The 27,701-nt window shown below is 34.1% G+C and overlaps 2 protein-coding genes and 1 long non-coding RNA gene across 10 annotated transcripts; 1 reads left to right on the forward strand and 2 right to left on the reverse strand.

Moving 5' to 3' along the window:
• Positions 1-2,746: 2,746 nt before the first annotated feature.
• Positions 2,747-4,688, reverse strand: LOC124211567 (transmembrane protein 42). The gene is made up of 3 exons (XM_046610762.2): positions 3,948-4,688; positions 3,697-3,843; positions 2,747-3,282 (listed from the first exon to the last, which is right to left on the reverse strand). Exons 1-3 carry the CDS (start codon positions 4,059-4,061, stop codon positions 3,139-3,141), a joined length of 405 nt encoding a protein of 134 aa, XP_046466718.1. The 5' UTR covers positions 4,062-4,688; the 3' UTR covers positions 2,747-3,138.
• On the forward strand, positions 4,452-26,601 carry MYPT-75D (Myosin phosphatase targeting subunit 75D). Of its 6 annotated transcripts, none has more exons than XM_046610746.2 (10): positions 4,452-5,216; positions 5,682-5,809; positions 11,335-11,598; positions 11,730-12,032; positions 12,126-12,268; positions 12,602-12,727; positions 12,966-13,041; positions 13,589-13,806; positions 14,056-14,227; positions 19,067-26,601. In XM_046610746.2, the coding sequence occupies exons 3-10, from the start codon at positions 11,370-11,372 to the stop codon at positions 19,378-19,380; spliced, it is 1,581 nt and encodes a 526-aa protein (XP_046466702.1). In that variant the 5' UTR covers positions 4,452-5,216; positions 5,682-5,809; positions 11,335-11,369; the 3' UTR covers positions 19,381-26,601. The 6 variants fall into 6 exon arrangements, with proteins under 6 accessions (XP_046466702.1, XP_046466701.1, XP_046466703.1 ...); XM_046610745.2 differs by having other exon boundaries at positions 5,685-5,809; XM_046610747.2 differs by lacking the exon at positions 4,452-5,216 and adding an exon at positions 5,274-5,598.
• LOC124211568 (uncharacterized) lies at positions 5,868-13,004 on the reverse strand. 3 transcript variants are annotated; one of them, XR_011176326.1, is made up of 5 exons: positions 12,952-13,004; positions 12,629-12,735; positions 11,366-11,643; positions 9,735-10,221; positions 5,868-6,294 (listed from the first exon to the last, which is right to left on the reverse strand). It is a non-coding gene; the product is annotated as an uncharacterized lncRNA (long non-coding RNA). The 3 variants fall into 3 exon arrangements; XR_011176325.1 differs by having other exon boundaries at positions 5,868-10,221; XR_006881479.2 differs by having other exon boundaries at positions 5,868-10,224.
• Positions 26,602-27,701: the final 1,100 nt, after the last annotated feature.

Consider the following 27,701-nt stretch of genomic DNA (forward strand, 5'->3'; position numbering starts at 1 on the left):
ACGGGGTAGGTCCGTTTTCCTTGCTTTTCCCTCGTTCCTCGTCGCAAGACACCGATCCAATGGTCAAGAGCTTCGAGTTACGCGGGGTCGGAGTTCGGAGTCAACTATAATTCCACACGCCGACGGTGAGGCGGGTTCGGGACGCGACGATTCGGGGTGAATGGGGCCGATCGTATGATTCGAGGGTTGGGAAGACGGAAACGAAACCGCCGAAGATTAATCGTGTTGAAATTAGCAACGTTATCGTACACTGATTGTGGGAGAAATTTTTGATTCCGGTTACCGCTCGGTCCTTGACTATTTTCATTTTTTACAAAAATCGGGAAATATAGTTCTGGGTAGAAAATGAAAATTAGTTTTCTAGCTGTTGCCGGAGAATATAGTATCCGTTACTGTTCTTTCTCATTACGATCGCTGTTGCTATATTTTCTTGTAACTGTTGCTTGTGCAACAATAAATTGATGTTACAGCCTTACTTAAATAAAAAAGTAGAGTAAACCTTACAAACTGATTTTGCGTTGCAATTATCAAAAAAGGATCGACAATGCAGCAAAATGTTTACGCTTACCTCGTTTTTCGTAATTCCAACAATATTCAAACAGTTTTTTTAACGATACCTGTTTTACTGAATTTTTCTAGTTACTGTAACAAATGAAATTATTCGTGCTGAGGGTAAAACTCAGTCTACTGAGAGCGATTTTGGAACCGTTTGAAATTCGGTGGATTGTAATGGAACAACACATACTCATATTCTGCAATCTTGGTTCCTTCCGAATCGTTGTAATAATAAGAAAACAGTGATTTTTTCCCAATGTTTCGTTACGTATTACCTTACAAACTTCAATCTCGTAAACATAGCCGGGAATGTTGTTTATGGCAACAGGAATGAAAAGTCATCCCTGCAGATGTACCTGCAATAAATAAGAAATTGATCCAATTCGAATGACACAAGCAAAGACATCAACAATTTGAGGAAAGGTTTTACGTCCAGAACGATAGGAATGTTAAGTTTCTGGTGGTTTTGCACCGGTTCCAATGTTCTTGAGATTTTTTTTTTTTTTTTACACAGGTACGATTCAGTCGACGCCCAAAATAATCCAAAAAATGTTATAGAAACGGATCGAATATACCAGAGTCCAATTATTGTCAGAGTTTTAGCCACGGAAGCTTTTTTCAAATCCAAATTCACTCAGAATCATTCGTATTTCATAGTTATAGAGATGTTGCTTAATAAATCTTTACTGTACTTTAAATTAGCCGCAAGGGTGTGACCGGCTTTCCTATACCGTTGTAGATGCCTACATATGTGTAGCCTAGGTCGTTTATGCCGTGAGAAATACAGGTCAGGTTCCATTCTCAAGCATGAACGTGGGATTGGCACGAACATTTTTTTTAAACATCTTTTAAAAATGATATTTTAGATCAAAGCCATTTGCTCTGTAATGTAAATTTTTTTTCTCATACATATTGATAGATAATCAAATATTTATTCAATACAGGTGAAATTAAGGGATGAAGAGTGATTTAGAAAAAAAAAATAACACAATTTCATTTCTGGAGAGAGTCCGTCGTGCCCTGAAAATTTTTTTTCTTACTTTTTATTAAAAACTTGATCTGCGTCTGTCGTTCATGTATGTGTAAACAACGGTCATCCAAAAAATTCTCGTACGGCGCACGAAGTAAATCGACCTCGTTTGAGTCATCTTAATGTTACTGTAATTGTATTATTTGATCTGTATCGATTCTGTTTCACCATTCAGCAGCATTCTTGTACCTACTCACATCTCAGTACATGTACGTATTAGGATGTGAAGTACTCCGAATTTCAACTCCTAGTTGTAACTAAAAAAATTTTTTCCATAGCGTTCCTTTCTTCAACGTGAAACTTCATCCTAAGGGTTTTTTTTCATTCTTATTGCACTCATTGATTTTCACTAATGATTATCAAAAATTTCAAAAACTTTGTCAATTGTCAATTTACATTTTGCTCTCAAAGATGACTCACTGTAAGGAAAAAATTGGCATAACACAAAATGTTGATTTTTATGCGAAATTAAAGATTCGCAAAATACACAATTTTTCATTTCGTTGATCTAGAAAAATAATTAATTTGAAAAAAAAATTGCAAAAAAAAAAACGAAAATCTACACCCTCAAATCAACGTGTGCCGAATTTTTTTTTACTCATTAGTAATTCTTTAATTAGTATTTTTTGATATGAAATACACTTTTGTGTATAGAATTCTCAAACAATTTAGTGTTTAAAATCGAAGCTATATCGTCGTCCCTCACGATGGGATCTCAAATATTTTTTTACTCCTTGTCCGCCCGCTTTCATAATACGCTGCCAAATACCCTGTGAAATTTACAGCAAAATAAGAGGTGTGGCATTGAAAGAAAAAAAAATTACTTCCCTTTTCTTTCGCTGACAATAGCCTTTTTGAAGACATCAAAAATATAACATGTATTACTTTGGTCCGACTTCAGTCTTCCGTGATATACGAATTTAAAAAAAAAACAACCATTTACGAAACGAGTAAATTAAGAAATCTGAAAAAATTTACGGAGAGTACTTTCAAGTAGTACTACTATGGGACCAATTATGATACAGATCCGAGAGGATACAAAAAAAAGTGGCTGAGTTGGTGGAAATCGCTTCATAAATGTGAAATTCGTTCCAAAGACAAATAAATCTCTATCACTTACAACTAAATCGTCGTTTGGTCAAGGTAAAATTAGAAACAGACTACGAGATGGGAGTTTTATTTAGTGATAAATTACACACATCAAACATCATCATTCAAATACTTGAGGTTATTTGTAAGCGCGTGAGTAACACCTAAGATAATCAAGCTAGAATGAAATATGTACAGTAATCATTTTTTCTTGAGTGAAAATACTTTTCATGATGAATTCATGTCAAAGATCAAGTATCAATAGCCATTAAATCATGCCAGTTGACACATGACACCGGTCCGTACACCGGCAAACGTAAAATTGAACATCTTATACAAATGCTCAACAATACATCGGTGTTTGTTCATTAGTACAAACGAGTTACAATATATTTTTACGAATACACATGTCGTGATCCGGGAGGTACAGATTGTTAATGAAATCGTAAAACACCGAAGACTCGTTATCGTTGCTTCAATTTCGTAGTACGGTCGATCTTGGTCAGTGGTGCGTAGCAGATTAGCAGCAATCCACAGAGAACCAACGTGGTTCCTATCCACCACAGTAGAGAGGTCGACTCTCCGAATACGAGAAATCCAATCAGAGCCTTAGTAGAAAGACACATAGTTTTTGAGTAGCAATAATTTTAGTAGATTGGGAAATAATAAGCAACAAACAAAATGGAAATAATACATGTCACAAAATTGAAAACAAATCACTCGTGCATTTTTTCCAGGCATATCTCCCGCTGTCCCTTGACTTGTACGGCAGATATCAATTTAAAATTGCATAACTCTAAGGGGGAGAGCGGAGCGGCCAAAAACGCCAAGGTGACGTGGCTACCGATTAAGCGAGATAAGATACGAATGGCAAAGTGCTGCCGAATGCTGATGTGATTTAATAAAACCGCGGCCAAAGGAGAGGTTCGGGTGTTTCGAGATGGCGATACAATCGACACGTGTCAATAGTCTTGACATTGAAAATTTGCGGGAGGAGAGTACAAGTTGTGGTGCTATCTTACTGAGCAGAAATAGTTCGTAGCTGAACTGGCGACGGTAGCTGGCAACGAAGACCCGCTACCCTGCAGAGATTTGACGAACAAAGTGCAGCCCGCAGTGTTGATTGTCATCATAGCCACGAGAAGAGCAAATTTCAGCAAGAGGAGGACCTGCGATAAAAAGTGTGTGGTAAAAGCGCTAGTTTTATCGTTCGACCGTTTGAATTTCCCGCGTTAACGTTCGCCATTCGCGAACCAAACAGCCCGCCACTCACCGTCGACGTGATCTCAACGCCACTGCATAGTTTTCCAAACAAGCTGCCAATTGTTGCGCAAACACCAGCGACGATAGCTAAATGAATACGTCCGTGGGTCGGTGGCGTGTTCATCGTGAACGGTCACGGAGATGCAAGCAAAGATGATAATGAAAAAAAATGAACAAAGTACGAAATCACCGTCAAGGTTTGCGGTATTAATTGATACTTCTACGTATATTATGTCGTAACAACGATGGCTTCCACGAGTACGAGGTATCCCTTAATTGTTCAAAGTTCATTCAGTTATTGGAAGGTTTTGAATTACAACGACGATTGCCTGAATTATACGTGAATAACCGATCTCGAGTGAACAATGTGTACGCCAGCTGCGTACCTGCGCAAACCTGTGCATAAAGCACTAACTTGAAGTACTGTGCGAGCCTGTGTACATACATACACGCTCGATCGCCAAAAAACTCAAGTAGATGGCGCTGACAGTCTTACAAGCACACATAGATATGTTACGCAGCTAGCGTATACAGATAATTCGCAGTACCTCACGCGTCCGAAACCATCCGAAACTAAAAACTGCGATAATTAACGGATAACCGAGTAAACACGCGTCGAAAATCTGCACAAAGAAAAACCATATGAAAAAGTCAAAACCTTGTCAAGTTTTCAATGTTCATTGCAAGAGTATATATAAATCACTTCCGTTTCAATCGAACGTCAACTTGGCATCAAATTGTTGAATCGGTTCGCGCGCAGTCGTCGCGTTGCTCGTCAACACAAAGCGGCGTTCGTTTGTTTGCTGTAAATCATTATGGGATGAGATGTTCATTTGTTTTTGGTTCCTCCATGCAATATCCACATCATAGATGTACCGAGCGTTGATAAAAATGAGATACGGTATTGTTAGACTTGGCGGAAGATGTGGGAAAACAGAGCGACGTGTACCGCAGCAGAAGCTTATTTCCGAAGTTTAGAAGTCTTTACCTACCGTGTATCGCTGTTAAAATTTGAACAACTTTCACGCAGATATATCGAGTGAGAGAGAGAGAGAGAGAGAAAAAGAGAGTGAGTGAGTGAGTGAGTGAGGGAGAGAAGACCCCCGCAAACCTCGCTCGAGAAATAATTACAAATACCTGTGAAACAGGTATGCCGTTCACGGGCTTCTGGTTCTTTCATGTGTAACCGCGTATCGTGAATACGCACTCGACGGTTGATAATGCCGCCGCGAAATATAACCTGCCACGGAACGTGAACACCGTAAAGTAATTCTGGCAGGTACGAGACAGTGTCAATTACTGCGTGCAATATGCATGATTGAGTGTGTGTGTGTGTGTGTACGGATGTGTGGGAAAGAGACAGTGCAGCATGCATGCATCGGGTCTCGTTGAGTCTCGCGTGTGTAGAACGTTAATAAATTAAAATGAATCTATTTATTGCACCTAATTCTCTTCCCTGTAACAATAACTATAGGAATAGAGAGCAATAAGAAGATAAGACGAAACCTGCCACATTATTAACGTTTCTCAACGTACACGGTTATTACATTACATATACGCGTTACGTGTACCGTAAATAATGAAACAGAAAATTTAAAGCTAAAAACTCGTTAATCAAACTAGAAATACAGGGTACATTTTTTTTTTTTTTTGTTGTGAAAGTAAGTTTCCACGAGTGAGTGTTACGTTGATAAAATACTGTTAATAGTAACATTGAAAGATTGATTTATACTTTGATTGCAAGAAGAAACGAGAAACAACGTCGACAGCTGCATTCCAATTACCTTACCAACTCGCTTGTGGAGGATTCTTTATGGTTTCTACTTTTCAATCTATTCCTCGGCCAGTGATACAATAAAGGAAGAAATAATCGTGAGTACTGCACATGTGGATAATTATATATTTCTATCTTTTTTTTTTTCCTTCAGGTATTGCATTTATAATTGTTGCTATTTTTATCGATAATTTACATTTAGAAATTGCATTTTAATTACATTTTACTTTTCAATTCGTTTTCCTATTTTGCTTGTTTCACATTTGTTAAGCCGTTGTATTCTAAGACCTCCAATTATGTATTATAAGAGCCTAATAAAAGATGACTAGATAAGATAACAAGCAGCAAAATATTTCTTCCAACGTAGGCATGAAACTTGCGGCCTTTTATACCTGCATTATTATGTGAATGTAACGTGCCTTTATACGTGCAAGAACGGTCCGCGCAATGTTTTCCCTCTGTTGCCTTGGCTGGAGAACTTTGATAAGCAGAGTAGAGTTTTTTGGGTCTTTGTCATATTTTAGACTGCTTGTATTAGTGGATTGTTCTACATTCTAAATTTCTTCCCTCCCTTTGCTGTATTCTGTAATCAAGTACCAATAATCAAGCTCACAACTTTGTATCGATGAATTACACTGGAATTGCTGCGAATTTCGTTGTCAAATGTTATATTTATGTATTTGGAGGCAAACACAACGGAATGCGTATCAACGAAGTGATTTGCATTGCGATCGAATTGGCGCGTTTGATTTCAAGTTATCACAACCTGTTGACAATGATATTGAAAAGTTTTTATCCATATTTTACGTGTAGTTTTTAGACATTTATCGCAAGATCTAACGCTTCGAATTTTGATTATTTCTTATCTGTAGTAGAGTAAGCACATCATATGTCATTGATGATGAGAATTGGAGAATAGCTAGAATTGGAATAATTTTTAACATGCAATTTCAGGGAATAGTAATAGGTATACAGTATAGTAGAATAGTAATAAGATGTGGTAACGGAACGATGTGATAGCAGATAAGCTATCTTTTGAACCTGCGGAACAGCTGGAAGCTCGTTTCTTTACATCTCGCTGCTAGTTTTACGCAAATAATGAATTTCAGAAGGATCGTGAGCCAAAAAATTGTAATTCTTTATCAATTTTATTACAAGATAGTCATTGAGTGTTTATCACAGTATGATACTCGTAGGCTACAAAGATATACTTAAAAACCCTAAAATAAAAAATACTGGCATTATAAACAAAAGCTTGCAATTAGATAGCGATGCGTTACTACAAATCGCTTCAAAATTGGTTGAGATCTAGTAGTTTCGATCAATTTCAGTATGTACGATGACGCATTCTATTCAAAAGACTATTTTATATGAATTTACTGAAAATATCTTCTTTATTATCTTGGCATTGTTAAATATTTGATTTTACAGCGTTGTACTGACATTGATTATGGTTGGGAATTTGGCAATGTCGTAACGACTGTGAAATCTGTTTCATTGACTTTGTAGAAAATAGTTTTCCGAATAAAGTAAGCCATCGTAGAATGGAATCGAATTAATCTACTAGATTTTTAACCATTTTGAAGCGACCTGAAATGCAGCATCGATATTTGAGCTTTTTCTTTATAATTTCTGTACTTTGTATTCTTGTTTTCTTCAAGAGATATTCAAAGATTGTGTGGCTGTACAATTTAACCGGTTTACCCAGCCAAGACAGTTAACTGTTAAATGAAAATGGTTGAAAGTCAACCACTTAAAAGAATGGTTGATTTTTAATCTAATTGATTTTCTGCGTATCTAACTATTAACTGGTTAAACCATTTCGGAAGGTTTGCCGAACTTGACCGGTTAATCGGTTAAACCATTGGCTGATTAACCAGGTTTTTACCATATTCCTGGCCGGTGAAGCTGATTAAATTGTACAACCGTAGTAGATTACAAATATGATAATTTCGATAAATATTCAATATAGGATTGCCTTGTAATAAAAGCAATATAAATTATCGATTTTTAATACTCCATCCTCCATTACGATATATTAGAAGTACAGTCCAGTTGAAGAGTTGTAATGAGAGAAATATGATATAACGAAGGTTTGAATGTTTAACAGACCATAAATCTTAGCCACAATGGCACAATTGTCGGTACCTTTGAAAACATTCCATTATCAAATCATTTCTATGATGAATAAATTGCGTCGTTTGACCAATTATAATGATCTAGGGCTTGTTTTGTTTCTAAATAAATTCTCGACATATCCGCAAAGTCGGATTTTGAATAATGACGGAGCATTTCTTATTAAGGCATTGGTTTACGATTCGTCACTTGAAATGATTTCACTAAGCATGTTTTTTTTTTTTTTTCTTTTACCTCAAATGAGAAGTCCAATAAAAAATATGAGTTTGTCGATTTCTAGAGAATTCATTTACGTTAAAAGTGAGCCCTGGTTCATATAAAATTGAGTACAGTTTTTTCATTGTAAGAATGATAAAACATTGAGATTTCTTCAAAGCCATCAAAAGATCAGCTAGTTTAGATGAAATTTTTGATTTAAAAATTTTTTTTTCTGTGTTATTGTATCAATGAAATTTAAATTGATGAACTTTAATTGCATTTCCAAACCTTCGTTATATGATATTTCCGTCTTCACAGCTCTTTCACTGTCGTGTATGTCTGGTACATCCTTAAAGAGAAGCGTTGGAAATTTCTAAGTTGTCTGGTCATGTCTTGCCCAAAAAATTGGCAGAAACAGTAATCGCAAAAATGAAAGTTGATAATCCTCAGAGCGACGAAAAAGTATCGATAGAGGGCGTCTAGTGTGCCATGAATTGAAACAATTTTAGTCAAATTTGGATTCTTTTACCATCTTAGAAATAGTTCATTCGTACAGAATGGAGAAAATTATCTCATTTATGAAACACAACTAACTCTAGAGAGGGGGAGAGAGTGTGAGAATCGGATAGTTAAGCTAAGACGGGATAGCCGTAAGCCTCGATATTCTGAAAAATCTATAAATGTCGAGACAATTGAAAGAGTACACGTCGTTTTCTACAAATGAAATATACATTAAATTACATGGGTTGAAATGTTTCTTTGATCTGTGCTGAATTTTAGTCCTTTTATGTCGTCACAGATAATTTTAGATTCTTACCGATAACAGGACTGGTGACTAGTCACTTTTTTCAGTTTGTCATTTCGTCATATTCAGCATAAAATCATCGGTCAGTGCGCTTTTGTTGTTGAATTAGTAGCGAATTCTAATTGTAAATTTGAATATACGTTACATCTATCCTGCACATTTAAATTTCAATTCTCTGGCGAGAGTAATGAAACTTATCGCTTACATGAAATTTTACGCGCAGCTTCTAAGAACCGTAACAAACAAACGTTTTTATAAAATTATCTTATTTTTGTTTCATAATTCACCGCTTACGTGAATATTTGAGGAACAAATAATTTCCTTGAAACATTACTACTCGAAAAAAAAACAACTATTGTCCATCCGTGTTAAGTAATATTCTATGTTAGTAAATTTGGCAATATGAAACGTATTATCGCCTAATATAGATATTCTACACGATACATGAACTAGGAATTAATTATCAATAATAGTAAATAGACGTAGCAAATGTAAGTAACGACCTAAAGTTTTCTCATTGAATTGAATTCTTAGTAAGTTTTTTGATTGACACTTGCTAGCAGAAAAAACTTGATTTTTCAAATTATGTAATTTTCTGTTCCTTTGAAAATATATTTGTTTCATAATGTTGTGCATCTTCAATAGAAGTAATACATAGTGAGTTACATTTGAGGAGAAATCAGCAACATTTTTTCCGCAACTCTGAAATCATATGATTCTATACTTTTTGAAGAAATATTACTAGTATTTTGTCGTTACTCATAAATTAATTCTTCCGAAATTAGTTCGTCGGAATTATAATACTGATTCATATACTTGATACTAAACAAAATTGCAAATCAATGATGTAACATTTAGCCATAATTTTACCATTTTATACTCACCAATAGCTAATTAGGTTTCAATCACTTTTCACAGAAAAAACTTTTCTAGAGTAAAAATTAAGTGACGGTCATTTGCTTTATGATCTTTTGATTTACATTATCTAAAAAAAAGTACTTCACCATCAAGGTGATATTTATTCGATAGTCTTTACCGTTTTCAACCGAGACATGTTTTAAGGGATAACGAAGATTGAATTAATTAATACACTTGGTTTGGAAAGTCTATGCGTATCGCTTAGTTATGCAAAAAATTCTGCGTATTTTCATTTCTGTGGTATCTCGAATCTTTGCTACGCTGCTGCTGTGTCTTGCTTGTTTTTCACAAAACATTATCTCGGTCTTGTAAACCTTGCGCAGACAAAGGCAGCTTAGTAAATAAGTATAAATATGTAACTCGGTGAGACTGGATGTTGACGTCGTAGATGCGTGATGAGAGTCAGGCGCGATGTGTATGATAGAAGAAGGCAGGTCTACATCAGCCACGCACCTACTAACAACGAAGAGAATCGTTATAATTTTTTCAAGTCATTATTGAACTGTGCAAAGTAAGGAATAGTGAATGTGACGAGAAACCGACGCTGGTTTTTATAAATAATCCAGAGCAAAATGATGAAGAATAGGGTTCACCAGGGAGCAAGTTGCTTAACTAAACTTGCCGGCAAAGCTCGCGGCCGCAAAGGTATTTGCAAACGTTGATTTGTAATTTCAATCATAATATAGCTTCACCGTCACCGCTTCTTATTCGCTAAAGTTTTATTAATTGTTTTCGATACTTTTACGTGAAAAATTTGTCTGGAATCAAGTCGGCTGAAATGAGACCGTCTGTTTCTTTCTTTCGTAAACCTTGGGTTTACTCATAGAAATGCTGAATTATTGTCAGGTTAATAAATGTATGTAGATTGGAAAAAATTGTCCCTTTACTACATTTGAAAAACATAATCTTCAGATTTAGAGGTGGCAGCGGTTTGAAATTTATGATAAGAATTCAGGACTGCAATAAGTGTAGCAGTCATTTTAGTTCAGTATTCCTTCGGAGGAGAATAATCAGCGGAATGAACATACGGTGCAATTTAAGGCCGTTACATAACATATTTTCGGTTGATGTACTTTTTCTCCGATGTATATGAATCTATCCGCAAGTTTTCTGTGTGGGTAATAATTTTAAAATTATTTTCAAACCTGGAAAATTACCTTGAAAGTATGTCGATAGGAAACAAAAATGAGCAAAACCGATAACTGTTCACTAAAACACTTTTATTTTTAGTCTAATTATCCCTTAGAAAAACCTAAAGTTTCTCCGTTTTAACAAGAAAGGTTTCCGATGAAAATTCAGCCAAAGTAAAAGCCCATATCTGATACCTTTTTTTTGTCTACTTTTACAACCTGTGCCTCATTCCATGTCATGTAAGCTGTCGCCTGTTGAAATATAGTGCTGATCTCATTGCGATTATATATGTTGTCAAGGTTTTAAGAGATTTGAATAAAGTGAACTAAAGATGACATTCGCTTCTGTTTCGATGTACTAATGAAAATCTTGTGTTTGAAATGTACGATTTTGATGGTAGTTTGCTGTCTTTATTGATCATTTTAATATTTCCAGGTAAATATAGCTGCAAGAGTTCCAAACAAACCATCATGGAGCACTCGGACTTGGTAGCAGAGATGATGCACATTGAGAGATTGACGACTCAGGAACGACTCCATTTGGCACGTCATCGGAGGCTGCAGCAGCTGAAGCAATGGCGTCATCGAGAAAAAGAATGGCTCCGTCACCAGAATAAACACCCAAGCAATAAACGTCACATATTTTTTAGCGACAGCGTTATGCTTCTAGAAGCTGCGGCTAGAAACGATCTCGACGAAGGTAGTGTAGCGAGGCAAAATCCTTCCTCGCCTTTGATTTTTTTCTCTTGATGTATTATGAAAATGAAAAGGACAGAATTATCAATGGGCAGTGTATATTTATATCTATTGAATATATCTTGCGCCCATTAGTGAGAAGGCTTTTGAAGAAAGAGGTGAATCCTGATTCTACCAACGAGGATGGATTGACCGCGCTGCATCAATGTTGCATTGATGACAATGAAGAAATGATGAAAATACTCGTTGAATTTGGGGCAAACGTCAATGCGGAGGACAGTGAAAAGTGGACGCCACTTCACGCTGCTGCGACTTGCGGCCATCTTCACTTAGTACGCTACCTAATTGCGAGGGGTGCTAACTTACTGGCCGTCAACGCAGATGGAAATATGCCGTACGACATATGCGAGGATGAGAAAACCCTCGACTGCATAGAAGGTACGACGCTGAAAGATTTTGGCGAGGAAATTCAAAAACGTCGTCGTAGTCGATTTTAATCTTCTTTCTTATTAATGAAAATATATTTTTCAGGTGAAATGGCAAGACGCGGTGTTACGCAAGAATTAATTGACGAAACTAGGGCTGGAACTGAGGTGCAGATGTTGCGAGACCTGCAGAAGATCGCAGCCCAAGGCGGTGACCTAGAATATACCGATCATCAAGGTGCTACACCTGTGAGTACGCAAAAAACGTGCGCTACATTCAGACATAGTGAATTTGAACTCAAAAAATCTATTGTAACGCGTTTTGTTCAATTGTATTGTCACTTTGGTACCGTGAATTAACGTGCAACAACTTTGGAAGTAAGATTAAGGGTGTCATTTACCCAGAGTGCTACTAGAAATTAGCATTGTCTTAGAAATTGCGCAAACAAGAAGGTAAATACGAAGGATCGTCTATGTGGTACAACTCAGTTGGACCTAGGCAACACCTTTAATTTAAAGTTACCGCTTTCCATAATTGTATCGTCAAGAAAACTTGCTACTTATAATTATTTTTCATTACAGCTTCACATAGCAGCAGCAAACGGGTACCTCAGAGTCGTTGAATTTCTTCTTGATCAGCACGTTTCAACCGATGTTGTGGACAATGATAAATGGCAACCTGTTCACGCAGCTGCCTGTTGGGGACACGTGAGTGACTGTTGATGAAAGTTTTTAACTTAGAAAACTGTCAGCCAGTCTCACATTTAAAGAGACAAATCTTATTCTAATAATAGTTTTACCACAGCAGTTTTCTATCCCTTTCAAGTGTAATCTATTTTATATTTAAATGCAGAAATGACAATTCACTTATTTTTGGCACGATCTTTACTGACGAATGTCTCTAGTTATAAATATTATTGACAAGATTTTACCATGTGGTTTACAGCTCGAGGTGCTTGAGTTGTTGGTACACAATGGAGCTGACCTGAACGCGAAAAATAAACACGAAGAAACTCCTGCCGGTGAATATATTGTACACTTTTCCTTTGTCGCTTGCAAATTCTGTTCACCAAGTATACAGATATGTTCTAAACTTTGGGGTTGGAGGGAGGCCAACGAAAAAATTAAGTTGTATACAATTGTCCACGCAGAGACAGATTGTATGTTCAGCTGACAATGAGCCAACGTGAGTTATACGTAGGACGGTATTTACTTCCAAAGATGAGTGAATATTTATCAAAACTTAGAACCAAAGAAATTTATGAAAACTTATTGCTTACTTTATAGTAACAAATAGCAGTAAATTACACAGATACATGATGAAAGATTAGAGGGAACTTTGACATCTTGGTATTTAACGTTCAATAAATTGTCATTGTCAGCTAGATACACTTGCAAAAGATGTGGTGGGATAATTTATAGATTCAATTCATTATTTCGATTCCTTTGGCATGTGAGACGAAATGTGTAAAAACTGTTTTCTTAAAAACGATAGTCAATTTTAATTAGTTTGTTAATTTTATGTAATTTATCATTTCATCGTTACTAATTTTTAATGAATTTACATAGACATCTGCGAGGATCCCGAACTGAGAGAGAGAATTATGGAGCTGAAAACCGAACAGGAGAGTAAACGACTGCAAGAAGCCCAGAAGCGAAGAGTACGAAGATCTCAGAGTATAAATACGCGAACGCAAAGCGTTCGGCGAACATCTATCAGGGACAAAGTACTTACCACGAAAAAAGACGCTCAGGAGGAAGCTAGGCTCAGGATACAAGCACAGCAGGTAGTCTAATCGATTCAATAAACTTTCAGTGGATTGTGGTTTTCTCTTCTAGGTGTGACATATTTTCTTGAATTAAACTATTCTAAACGAGATACGAGATTTTCTCAAAACTTGTACAACCATTATAAAAAATATTTTCAAACCATATTTAGTTAAAGATATTTTCCAGTTATCGTTAAACAATATAATATTTGCTACTGAAAATCCTTACTCGCTAGTATGTGCTTTATGTGAATTTTGAATTTTCAGACTTACGTTGGTGCACCTACACAGAACATAACACCAACAGAGAATAGCACCAACGCACACGATGCAACTTCGGAAGACACAGAATCGACCAGCTTAACTCCTGCGGTGAGGCGAGGGCCCGAAGGGAAGGACAATGATTCGTTTATGCATGAAGACGTGGATAAGGACTCAGGTACATTCCGTGGCTTCTTTTGCTTGCATTGGTTGTGGTTTAGTGGACTATTGCGGTAGGTGGGTAGTACAGAAAATTTTAATTTGGTTACAAGAAGGGAATCTCGGTTAACGATATTTGTTGCGAATCACATACCATAAAACCCATACATAATATTTCTTTCGTAACTACCGTTAATATTACGTACACGTACATGCATAATTTTTAAACGATATTAATTGTAGTGTGATAAACCTATACCAGTTGAGCATAATAGGTTCCAGGCCTTTCACTGAAGTCACTAAAACTGATTCGGCCCAGTTTTGGTGAAAAATGTTTCTGTCATAAAGTGTTTCACTGACATTTTTTACCACAAAGTCTTTCACGGGTCTTCCTTATTCCAAATAAAAGTTTGGTAAAATTCATGAGCGATTCCAGAGGCTAGAGTTGAGGATCTGAAAAACTTGGAATTGCGATCAGAATCATTGAATATCTGAACGTCTTGTATCAGGTCATCAAATACTTTCGGAAAAAGTATTATATAAACGTTTTAACGGCGCAAATACATCGCATCTGGTTTCTGTTCGTTTCTTTATGCAAAGCACCATATTTGAAATAAAAAAGTGAATAGAAATCTTGAAAGTTTTGACAAACGTGAACTTTGCAACATTGTTAATCCATTTCACGATTGATGTAAGCTTTTGATTACCAAATAATCCGCAAATTAATTTCAAGTTAAAAAAATTTGGAATTTTGTGGCCAGTTTGAAAATATAATTCTTGAAAATAAGAATAAAAAGGTGAAGAGTCTGAAATTCTTGCTCGCGTTATTAGTCTATAGAGAACTTCTATTGTTGATTGGTTGATATCCGATTCTCATAAATTATTACTATTTTTCCAAACAGGACGAAAATATTACATGCGTTTCACTGTGAATTTTCTATATATCTGTGATATGAACTTTTCAATGATTAGCTGTGATGTAGACTTCTTCTCATATCATCACCACAAAAAAATAAAGAATCCAAGTTTCTACTTGTTACTATTAAATTTTAACTGGAATTAGTGAATTCGAATCAGAAAAACATATGAGAATTTCATTTTTATACAAAGTCAAAGTTTCAGCAATCAATTGTAAATCCTTTCAGATATTAAAATAAAACAAAGTATATGATTAACATTTTTTGACCGATCAGTATACAAGATTGTTTTTCATTACGGTGTTAGAATAAATTTTTCTTAATCGAAATTGAGGCTTCCCTTCAATTAGGAATCAAAATTTAATCTCCATTCCAATTAGTTCGTGGATTTTAATCTGTATTAGTTTCATTTTTCGTTTGGCATCAACCGATGCTGCATAAATTCACGTTGATGCATGAATTCCACGGTGAATTTGAGTATTATATATTTTACACACTTCCTTATACATGTACCTATGTAGTGTCATATGTTGAGGACCTAAAAAAAAAAAAATGTTCAAAGTCATGATAGAGAGAAACGAAATAATTAGATACATACTTCAATCACCAGCAATTTATACGTAAGTCATTAAGTATATCTCGTTATTGACCCACATTTTTTTCTTTTTTCATTTATACTCACAATTAGCTTATTTTGTAGAACGTTTGGTAGCACACACAATGAAGTCAATACTTATTATAAGAATGATATCTACTTACATAACTATATAATGGAAGAGAAGAATTTTCGGTGATTCTATCATATTAACTTAATGATAATAGTGATAATGATGATAATAATTGTAGACCTAATATCGCGAAAGACAGGGTGAGACGTAGTACTATCGTACATGTCTATTATTTGTAGGAAAGTTTTAATATATCTTTCAAGCTCGCTATGTGCCAAATGAAATATAACATAAATGAAAAATTGAAATGAAATGAAAACAGCTAAAAAAGAAAAGAAAAGAAAAGATAAGAAAATGTAAAACTAACCAGTATTGTAGAGTACATATACACAAATTTGTAAATATAATGTTGAATGTCACGTAATACCTAGCTATCGATCATTTACCTGCTGTCGTTTTTCTTTTTCCATTACTGTGCGCTCCCGATATAATTCCGAGGTTAGTTTTCTATCTCACATTTTTATTCCTTTAATCATACGTTCCATAATAAACAACAAATTTTGCATATTCCGAAGAATTTATATATATATATATATATATTTTTTTTTAAATATATCTTATTTCGATTCATTTATGCACTCTTTTTCTCAATCTTTGTCTTTCTCTTTTTGTCTACCTCTCTTTCTATCTCTCCATTTTGCCTTTATAAAAGTTCTGAATCGCTTTTTACTTATTTTAACTATCGACAAGAGAAGATTTTTAATTTGTATTCTTAATTTGAAGCTTAAAAAAAAAAGCTCACAGAATAAGTAACAGTATTGCACAGTATCTATTTGCATAGAATTAATGCTTGCTTTTTACATAATTGAAAGAAACAATCGAATAACAATAAAGACTCGAGGAAATAATTTTATTTCGTTTTACTAGTATTTTCTTATAGCAAGATAAAAACCTTTGCAATATCAGAGCTATCTACTAAATGGAGCATTGTGGGATTATCAGTAACAGATATGAGACCACTAAATAATAATCTATATTCGAACTATCAGCCTGCTGAATGATTTGCTGAATTATTACACTACACATTTTCTAGCATGGTTGAGCATGCATGAGTACAGATTTTAGGACACTAGTTGTATATTTATATACGTAAAAATGGACTTACGAATAAGTTGCATATTAATACACGTTTCATATTATTATCACACTTGAAGTAGATCATCCATTAGTATTTGTTATTTATATATGGCGGTCGTGAGCCGTTAAATCTAAGTATACCCAGATCTCTGGGATTAAATCTCGTCGTTTTGTTAAATTTTTCAGTATCAAAGTTTTATACCTTTTTGTAACTAGGAAAGAAATTGATCCTTAGATAGATTTCCTACAATATTCTCCATAGTGTCTTGAGTAAATTAGCTTTTTGATAGTCAATTTTCATCTTGGTAATTATTCATTCAAACTTCAATCCACCAATTTTAGAACTTCGTTTGCGAATACGGTGATACATATTTACATATAAAGATAACTGCCTAATAGTGTAATTCCATATTCAAACGAACCGATCATTTCATTGAACCTAATAAATAAAGGCTCTCCACGAGCGTGTGTAGAATTATAATTAAATAAATATTTTGTAAATCTTAGTATTTTGGAATTCTTGTACAATTCTTTCTTTCTTTTTTTATTTATTTATTTTTTTTTTTTTTTTTTGATTGCATATCTATATTAATGGCAAGGATGGTAACTATATAAGATATAACACGTAGTGATAATAATAATTAACACAGTAATAATAAAGTTTTCAAAAATAGATCCTCCACTTAGTAATTAGCTTTGTGCGATTCTTTAATACTTTCAGTGTTGGTATTTTGGTAAGGATAAATTAACCTACCCGTGGTTTGCCTTACAATGAGCTTGTACTCGTGAGATTTTCTTCATCTTTCTTTTGATAATGATACGTTTTAAGTACCCGTATTTGTCCTTCTAGTGTTTAGTATACATATTTCTTTCCGTTTTTAAGCAGAAATAATTTATTGCATCACGTTTCGAAACGCATCCCACGAGAAATAACAACTTTTTTTTTTATTTTAAACATAAACGTAAAGGGGAAAGAAGAAAAAGGAAATGAAATGCATATATTGAAAAAAAAAAAAAAATCTTACGACTAAGTCGTCATTTTCACAGAGAAGACTAAAAAAATCATGTAACCAAATAAATACGTAATTACCTAGTTTAGTGAACTAGTCAATTGTGATAAACATATCAGCATAATATTTACAAATAGTATAAGTTCAGGCACTCTTTATTACCATTTTATGTGATTACTATCAGTCAAATATTAAAAATCAAATTCCATTAACTCTTTGGGTATAATTTTTAATCGCTTATTGGTTACAGAAATATTCATATTATGATTTTTATACACAAACCGATTTTACCCTGGCCTATATACAAACCTATTAGCGCTTTGTCGAATAAACTGTCTACATTTGCCAATTGCGTAACTTATTCCAGCAGTTAGAATAAGCTGTTACTTGATTGGAATTATGTAATATTATGTTACAATTACTTGTTTTCTGCTCTAAATTTTAACTCAAAATTTAATTGATTATACAACACGCCTCGTTTTTTGGTGCTTCTTTATTCCAAAACTTTAAAACTTACATAAATAGAAATTTGTTTCATCTCAAAAAATTGAGGATAAATTTAACCAATTATGACGTATTTAAATTTTAATCTAAGGATACCTATTATCATTGGTGCTGCAACATGATTTACGCAACTAATTTTTATTCGCTATTTGAGTAACCTTCAGTAGCTCCTTTTCGTTTCAATCGACGGTTTGAGTGTTCATTTAAAGTCACTCTTAGTGTCGTAGTTTTGAATTTAGTTGTTTTCTTCATTAGGGTCCAAAAAAAAGTCTACCAGAAATGTTCTACTTTGCTTTTCCCCCTTCCATAAATACATATATATATATACATATAAATATACACTCGAATGGTTATAAAATTGGCATTGTGGACAGTGAATTTTAACGCCGCATATAATGTAAGAAGGGGGTGGGGGTCATGGGTGAAGGGATAGTAAGTACGTGTTGAAATACGTTTGTAAATGTAAAGATGTAATAGCTGTACACTTAGTATGCATACATGCATATTTACGTTAACATGGTATATGGAGATGTATATATAACATAATATAATATAGTATAATATAATGTGAGAGGGATTTGAGTACGGGGGTAGCCTTGGATTTACATATTTGCCTCGGCAGTCGCAGGGCCTGACCCGCCTGTCGGCAACCAGCAGTCCTCCATTTACACAGCCGAGACCGATGCTAATGGCAAGATCAACATACACGTGTCTGTAGTGTTCGTCAAATCACTCTCGGACCTGAAGAAGCAGAGGGCCCAGAATCGTCACACACCCACAAACTCGGTGGACGCCAATGGCAACGGAGTACCGACGCCCGTCTCTTCGATATCCGGCTCAGAGTTAAACACCAGAGACTTCCAGAGGTTCACAGGAAACACCAGCGACATCCTTGCAGATAGTCAATCGGATAAGGGCTGCTGCGTCTTGATGTGAAGCGCGCAGTGAGTTGTGTTATCTCAAATATTTCAAACGCCGCACCAGTTATTTGATTTTAAATTTCTAGAGTAGATAGTGTATTTATATTCCCTTATCGCATCACAGTTCACAGGATACATTCCATATAATTTATGTTGTTAACTTTGTTTCTTTCTTTTTTGTGACAATACATCGTAGTGTAAGTCCCTTTTTTTTTTGTTGTAAATCTTGTGCTCAATATTACCAGTTATTATCTTATTCCTGTTGGAATTCAGTTATTCTTTATTATTAGACGTTTGTATGTTAAGCAAAGAACGAGCTGAAAAGCTCCTGTTTGGTCAATTTCTTAATCTATGTAAGTAAAATCGATACCATTCGGTATCTGATGAAATAGTTGTTCGCAAATTAGGAAAATGGTAAAACTTTAGAAAGTATCGAATAAATTACGAGTTTATGAACTAGTATTAAAAAATGATCCAAGTTTCACTTGCGTCCTTGTAAAAATTGCTCGAACATTTTTTGTCTTTACAAAAGCAATTATGCATTTAGATAAGAGCGTTTTGGAAATGCGAGGCTCTTGATTCTGAAACAGTTTTCGTTTTTTACACGTATAGTTTTTTTCCTGACACTCGGGTGATATGTGTCGTATCTATTTGTATAATAAGTTATATTAGCATAGTCTTAGAAACTCACCGGGTGAAAAAGTTTTTCTCTATTCACAGCAATATTTGTTGAATTTTTCATTCATTTCGTTACTTAATCGTATGGTAGTCGGTGGCACTATTTTATGCATTTGTTATCGAAAATTTTCAACTCAAAATCAAAGACACGAGCCCACCAAAGCTAAATGAAAGATAAGTGTTAAATAGTACAATGTTTCTTTGCATTCTGATTCTAAAACCGATCTTCTCATTCGAATTCAAATTCTCATTTTTTACATTTTATTTTATTCTTTCATTTCAATTTAAAATCAGTGAATAAAATTGAAATAATTAGAAACTAGTGCCTAAAATGGTGCCACCTTGGAATCTGCGCTACGTGTCGTTGAAGTCCAATTAACTTAAAGTTGGCGTATACCATCAATGAGTTAAATTGAGAACACATGCACTTGACTACGAATGAATTTTGTGAAAATACTTAATTTGTTATTGCTGCAACGTTTTCCATAGTTAAAAACTAACAATAAAGAACAAGAAAAAAATTTTTCTCACCTTCAAAATTAACTTTCCTAAATTTAAGTTACTTGAGTCATTATTTTAGTATTAGACAATTGATAAGCCAGTCATGATTTCGTCATATTTACATTTCTGTTAAGAAATATGAAGTTTTCTGTGTGTTATATGTAACACTTATACCCGGACTTTAATAGATATTTTCATGATAGACGTTGCGGGATTAACAAGTTGACGTATACTTGTATTCCGAATATCTACTTATGTTTTCACACAGCACATGTAATGTATGTACGTTTCATTCCTTCTCTTGAATTCGACCCTTACACAATTATGCAATAGTTGACGTATTTTGATATTCGATCCATTGATTTTAAAAGTGGCACAACTCCGTCGTCAGTAATTAGTTTCAAGGCTATTCATTTTTTTTCACCAAATTCCTACACTATTCAACAACTTCAGCTAATCGTAAGAATTGAGTTGTACTAGGTTTATAATCAATTGCTCATTTATGATAAAAAAAAAAAATAAATAAATAAATAAAAGAGATTAAAGAAAGTGCCGAAGAACTGTGGCAACGTAGTATTACAGTTCTGTATACATTCCTAAGATCAAAACACCTTTTTGTAATTTGTGAAAGAAGAAATATTCGACAAAAAGAAGTATTATTACAATAGGTATGTACGTGCAAAGATGGGTATTAAACTGACGTATAAACAAACATAATATAACTTTTTATATTTTTTTTTGGCAATATGAAGATAAGCGAAGGAAAAAGAAATAAGAAAAGGAAAAACTATCTTTCTTACTTACAATTAGCAATAAGAGATCGGGAGGCATATGTACTTAATATAATATTGCTTCAAAAAGAAAACATTCCAACTATATAGATATACATATATATGTATATAATAAATATATAACGTTTAACAAATGGTATTTTGGAGAACTTTATGCTTATAATATGATAATAGAAAATTATTTAAATGTGTATAACATGTATTATTTTATATATTGTAGTATTATCATTATCGTTTGATATAAGATCAGCCTTATTGATGTTCTGTTTTATCTCATTTTTTTTTTTTACCGGATTATATAATATATAATGCACAGAAATTGTAAATAACTTGTACCTTATACGTCTCACAAATTGTAATAATGAACCAATTGTTTCAATTGAAAACGAAAGAATCGATTGTTTCAATCGTATAAATCAGCGATGCTTTAAGTATATATACATATATTTTTTTCGGAACAAAAAAGATGGACGAATATAAAATAAAACTGTGGCGTTATGGCGAAATCAACTAACAATTCTTTGCCGATGTTAAAATTATTCAGTCCTGCTTTAATCAATGTCGATAAATATAAGAATATAACTATAACATCACATATGTATATATACACCTATAATTTGCAGCTGTACGATGTACGTTAATATGTTTAATCGGAATGTTACAAAATCAATTCCACGCGTATGCCAAGTTAATGTAAAGTGCAAAAAAAAAAAAAAAAAACAAACAAACAAACAAACTAAAACAAAAAAGATATTAATTTATGGCAGTATTAAGTCATCGTAAACATTCCGCAATATCGTCCATACTATATTTTTTCTGTAAAATTAAACAACATATATTTGTAACTTCTGTAATATTCTAGTCAAAAAGAAGATGAAAAAAAAAAAAAAATAGCGAATCCTTCCGCGCATCAAGTTCCGTCACTATTAGAAATGTCAAAACTATCGAGAAACTCTGGGTTGTGAATTGTGAATTTTTTTTATAAAGCATTTTGCGGCTAAGCGATTAAAGTAAAAGAGATGGAGCGCTCCTATAGCTGCAAGCTTGAAGATAAATTATTCAAAACTGCGATTTTTATTTCGAAAATTTTACACTGCTGTAAAGACTTGTGCAGTTGACTGTAGAATGAAATGTTAAACTCAATTTATCACGTATTAATGAATTGCAGCACTGGCTGGGAATTTCAGACCCCCAATATAGCTTGAGAAAAACGATTAATAAATCTTGTGTCGGCATTATTCTTTTTCACTGTCTACTCCAGTGCCTTAAGATGTTCTATATACGTATGTGTCTACGTACATTGTGCATTTAATTGTTTTATTACTCATACTGGACGGATGCTCTCCTGTTCTTTGCTCAAGTTCTCTTCATTCTATTAGGATGTCGCATACCTATCACGATTTTCGCGATTCTTATATCCGATGTCAGCGCTAATTTCGGTTCTGTCACGTGATCTAAAAAAAGTGTATCTGAAAGATGGGAATTCGATATACGTCATGAATAATGATACCAGAAATGTATTTTAGATCGCCTAAAATGTTCACATAACTGTAATAGAATTCATCAGTCGATCTGGAAAAGTTGCATACGTGACGAAGTTTGTTTTAGAAATTTCGCCGGGAATTCATCTGAATAGTTTTAATCTTTAATCTTGTGGGTATCGGGAATAACCAATATGGCGCTGGAAAGAGTAAACAGCTGATCGTTTTTTGTACATTACACGAATATTAAGGTAGAAAAAAATTCACGCGAGTTAATACTCTTTTATTTCAATCCTTCGACTAAATATGCTGCGAAAAATACGGTAAAAACAGACTTTCGGCGTTGAGTGATTGGTTTTTTCAATTATTATATACGCGTTCGTTACGCGAAGCGAGAAAGAACCGTTCAAGTTTTTTTGGTTAGGCGTGGTTTTGCTGCCAAGTAGCATCTTTCCTAAATTCTACGCAATTCACGTCCGTCATGGTGTTCGTTGTTGTGATATTGGTAGACAATACACACAGTTTAAGGGTCAGAGCACATATTTCGTCAGTTAAAACATATTAGATCGATTGTGATGAGAGCTTCATACTGCAATTATTTTATATTACATCGTTTGTACTGATTTATGATATTTCTTGAATATTATACATATAAAATTCTATAAAATATACATATAAAAAGTGGAATAGAGATTTCGGAAATTAAACTGACTACGAATGATTCATGCAAGTTCGTTTCATCGCGTTTCGTATATTTCACGGGATTTGCAACCCGCGATGAGGAAAGCAATTGAAACATTTTGCTCAATCGGAAGATACCTCGTATTGCCTCATTCTAATTTTCAGCTAACCTTGTGAGTAAACTTAAATCTCCTCTTTTCGAGGCATAAAATTTTTGCAAAACTGATCCGTTCTATAATAATGTACCTACTGCCGAAATGCGTCGAAGATAATTTTGTCAGATATTATGGTTTCTTATAATTTTCATGTGAGTGCAGTGATTGCAAATCTTAAAAATTTGCACAGTAACAATTACAGTCGTTTGGCTCAAATCTTAAAATGTAGTAGATAGTACAGTGTTCGATTTGTGACTAATCGGACTTCTTATACCCAGACTAGCAATAAGCAATTGAGATAATAAAGTCATGTCGCAAAGTATACAATTCAGTTGTTAAAAAAATTTTAAAATACCTTAAAAACTATTGAAACGTCGAGTTGTATTTAAGGAAAATTTCCAAGTACAAAGAATGCGTCTAATTCGTTTATACGGTTTGAGTAGTGAAGCGAATATTCATATCCGACGAATTACGGTATGAAGAAAACTGGAAACAGTTGAATGGTTTTCACATCAGATTAAAAAGATTCACATAAAAGCTAATACGTAAAATGGAAGAAATACATTTTAGGTCTGGACCTATTTATCGAGTCCATAATGCCCGAATCGATTTGAAAAAAAATATATAACCCCCCCCCCATCCCTTCTTTTGACAGACTCACGTTTAGAACAACTTTTTATCATTAGGCCCAATAAAGTCCAAATAACCTTTTGTCAAGTGAAAAGCGTTTATTTTTTGAATTAAAAACAATTTTCGATTCTTGATGTAAAATATATGTTTCATTTTTGTAAAATTTGGACTCTATTAAACTCACTTTGATTTTTGAAACAGAAACTAGCCTTTCTATAGCAGATTGGTGTTTAGAACAGCTCAATGGAATGCTTATCTGCAAGGAATCAGTTACTCATTGCGATTCGTGATTGAGGTACAGATTTCTTAACATTGAATCCAAATTTTTTGTATACGGAATGAAACAATTGTTCCTAATCCGAACCGGAGGGGGGGGGGGGGGGGGGGGGGGAATAAAAAACTGATTTGGACTCTATTAAGCGTATAAATGTGTCTGCGCCCAATATCTAATTCTTCCATCTGATTCATCGTCGAAAATCCTACCAAACATTTTTTCTGGTAGGAAAAATGTTTCCGATTTTAGGTATTTATCCTTTTTGCAGCACCTCGCATAATACTATACCTATAATACCTTGCATAATAGTATGCAGGAGTAATTTGAAGGGAATTTAAAGGTCGATGCTAATGTGAACGCAATTTCCAAATATGGTATTGTAACGGAAACATTTCATTCGCAGATATGTGTAGCTTCACATGCGATTATTCTTAGAATTCAGACGATTGTTTGTAATATTATAAGTAATTGTTATTACTCGCGTAATTAAGGTATTATGCAATATGAATTATATAAAATATTGACTTGTATAAATATAGGTGATATGTACAGGTATAAACTATAGGTTGTTCCATCTTCCGTTTTATAATACACAATTAATATATATATGAACAATGACTGGGCATGATAGGTAAACGTTAGAAAAATACATGTGCTTCCGGTTATGATGGTTGTGCATATACATCCTGATAACTAAATCAGAATTGCCCAATTATTAAATTGATGGGAGTATATTCTAGGCGTTACATCAGATGTACGAAGATATCTGTACTTTTTTTGCGAAATCCTTAGTTGATTTTCACACAGAGACGTCTCATGACTTATACAACGCAACGTATTAGAACAGACGAGTGTGTAAACTTCATGAATTATTTTTCGACTAAGAAATTCTCTATAAAATCTCTGACAATACTTCCTACATTATGCCCATTTACAACTCACATCAATGCATTAAAGATGTTTATAACGTACAGTCGGGTCGTAAAATTGAATCGTGAAATAAAAATATGATAAAACAAAGGTTTTTAAAGTTTGATTTGAGCTAATCCAATTACATATAGCTTAAAGAAAAGCGCCTGGTACAGGAAAATGAAGTTAAAAACGTTAAATTTCAAACGCAAACTTTATTATAGTAACAACTACGTACATATGTTAGATTATTCTGTCATTTTCATGGAAAAATTTACATTGCTTGTTCGATTCTGATCAATAGAAGCTGTTTTTATGCGTGAGTGAATTCTTTATGCAGGTTATCCGAAAAGTTTCGGGACGGCTGAATAACTCCATAACTTCGAGTCGTAGAAAAATCGTTGGGAACTAAAATTGTAGGATTTTTCCCACGCTATATATCCGGTCGTGATCTTAGATTTGACCTTGACAATGACGTTCAAAGTAACTTCGAAGATTAAACCGATTTTTTAAAATGGGATAACAAAATTTGAAGTATCCAAGATCATGTCGGACCGTTAAATTTTTCGCTATTTTATTTCCGGGGTCAAAAACATGGCGTCCCATTTGCAAAAATTGGTTTGACCTTGAATGTCGTTGTCAAGGTCAAGTTCAAGGTCACGACCTGATAGTCGAGAAACAATTCTACATATTACCTTGGTACTCGTAATTTTTTCTACGACTCGAAGTTTTAAAATTGTTCAACCGTCCCGGAACTTTTCAGACACCCTGTAGATACGACTTAAATTTTTGGTAACATTGATATATTTATTGCTAGATCACAATTTTATTAATTGTAAATTATAACAAGTATATGTATTGATTATATCGCGTATTCAAAAAACAGCGAGTCACGCAGTTTTGGTTCTCAGCCCTCGATGTTGACTTAACAAAAATAATCTAAATTGTTTCTGCAGACTGCAGTTTGCAAATTTCTAAGAATAACTACAACAAACTCGATTTACTTACTATAAATGACTAATGATAAGTATTGAATACCTGTTAAATGTGTAATATAAATACATAATACGTAAGCTATGCGGTACTCCACTTATTATATTGTTGTAAGTCAAAATTTAATAAAAATTAAACATACAATATTGCTTATAGTGATAAAGATTCGCATTAAATTCGGCATGAGAATACAATTCAGTTATGCCTGACGACGTTCCGAATTTATTTTTTGTCATGCGGAGAGAGTGGCGTTGAAAGATAAGAAAGGAAATCGCTAGTACAATTTAAAAATTATTTATACAGACGTCAAGCGAGCGTTTCTACGATACATTTTCACTTATTACTTGGTTGGCAAGAATCTATTCCCGAATGGTTATTTTTTTTCTCAAAAAATAGGCCAATGTCGAGGTTATTACACTATTTATAGAAACACGCGTTGTCAATTATGATTATTACCGGATTCTACTCGCTCATTCCTGAGCTGTGTCTAGCTAGCTAAAAACGCTAAGTGTTCAAGTTCTTGAATGATTAATAAATATTGTGTTAATATACATAACTTCCTCGTTGACAGAGTACGATTACATTTTCAATAATGATGCGGGCCCGATTCATCTTCATTAAATATTATTTATACAATTTACTTTAGCCGCAACGATTATTATTCAATTAATGATGACTGCGTCACGTTCATTGTCCTCTACCATATAGCACCTACTATTTTCACCTCCGAATCGTAATGTCATCAAAATTAGATCTCATCACGCGGCTCAATCAATAATCGTGATCAACTTTAACGGATCCGTTTCGGATTCTCAGGTAATCCGATAAATTTTATCTCGTTTATATAAATTAATCGGATCTACAACAACAACGTTCAGTAATATCAATCTTTCCTTCAACAGCCGTTCAGATAATTTACAATCTGATATTTCTATAAAGAAATATGTATCTGTAAAGTATTTCTTTATTTTTCATCCTCAGACTGCAAAGCGTCTTCATTTTCGTAAGGTCATTGGCAATGATGACAGAAAATTTGAAGTTGCTTGCCAGTTGAACGATCAAATGACCTTGGAAAAGGTTATCCTCCGAACGGAAGGCTATTGTTACGACTCTTATTATTAATAGTTGCGCGACTTTGGTCTATATACACCACTCCTGAAATTCAAATGATTTTATTTTTTCGATATTCTCGGTTTTCAAAAGCCAGCATGGTTTTTGGCAACTCATGGCGAATGAGTATAAAT

This window comes from Neodiprion pinetum, chromosome 2 (assembly GCF_021155775.2).
Source record: "Neodiprion pinetum isolate iyNeoPine1 chromosome 2, iyNeoPine1.2, whole genome shotgun sequence".
Classification (NCBI taxonomy): domain Eukaryota; kingdom Metazoa; phylum Arthropoda; class Insecta; order Hymenoptera; family Diprionidae; genus Neodiprion; species Neodiprion pinetum.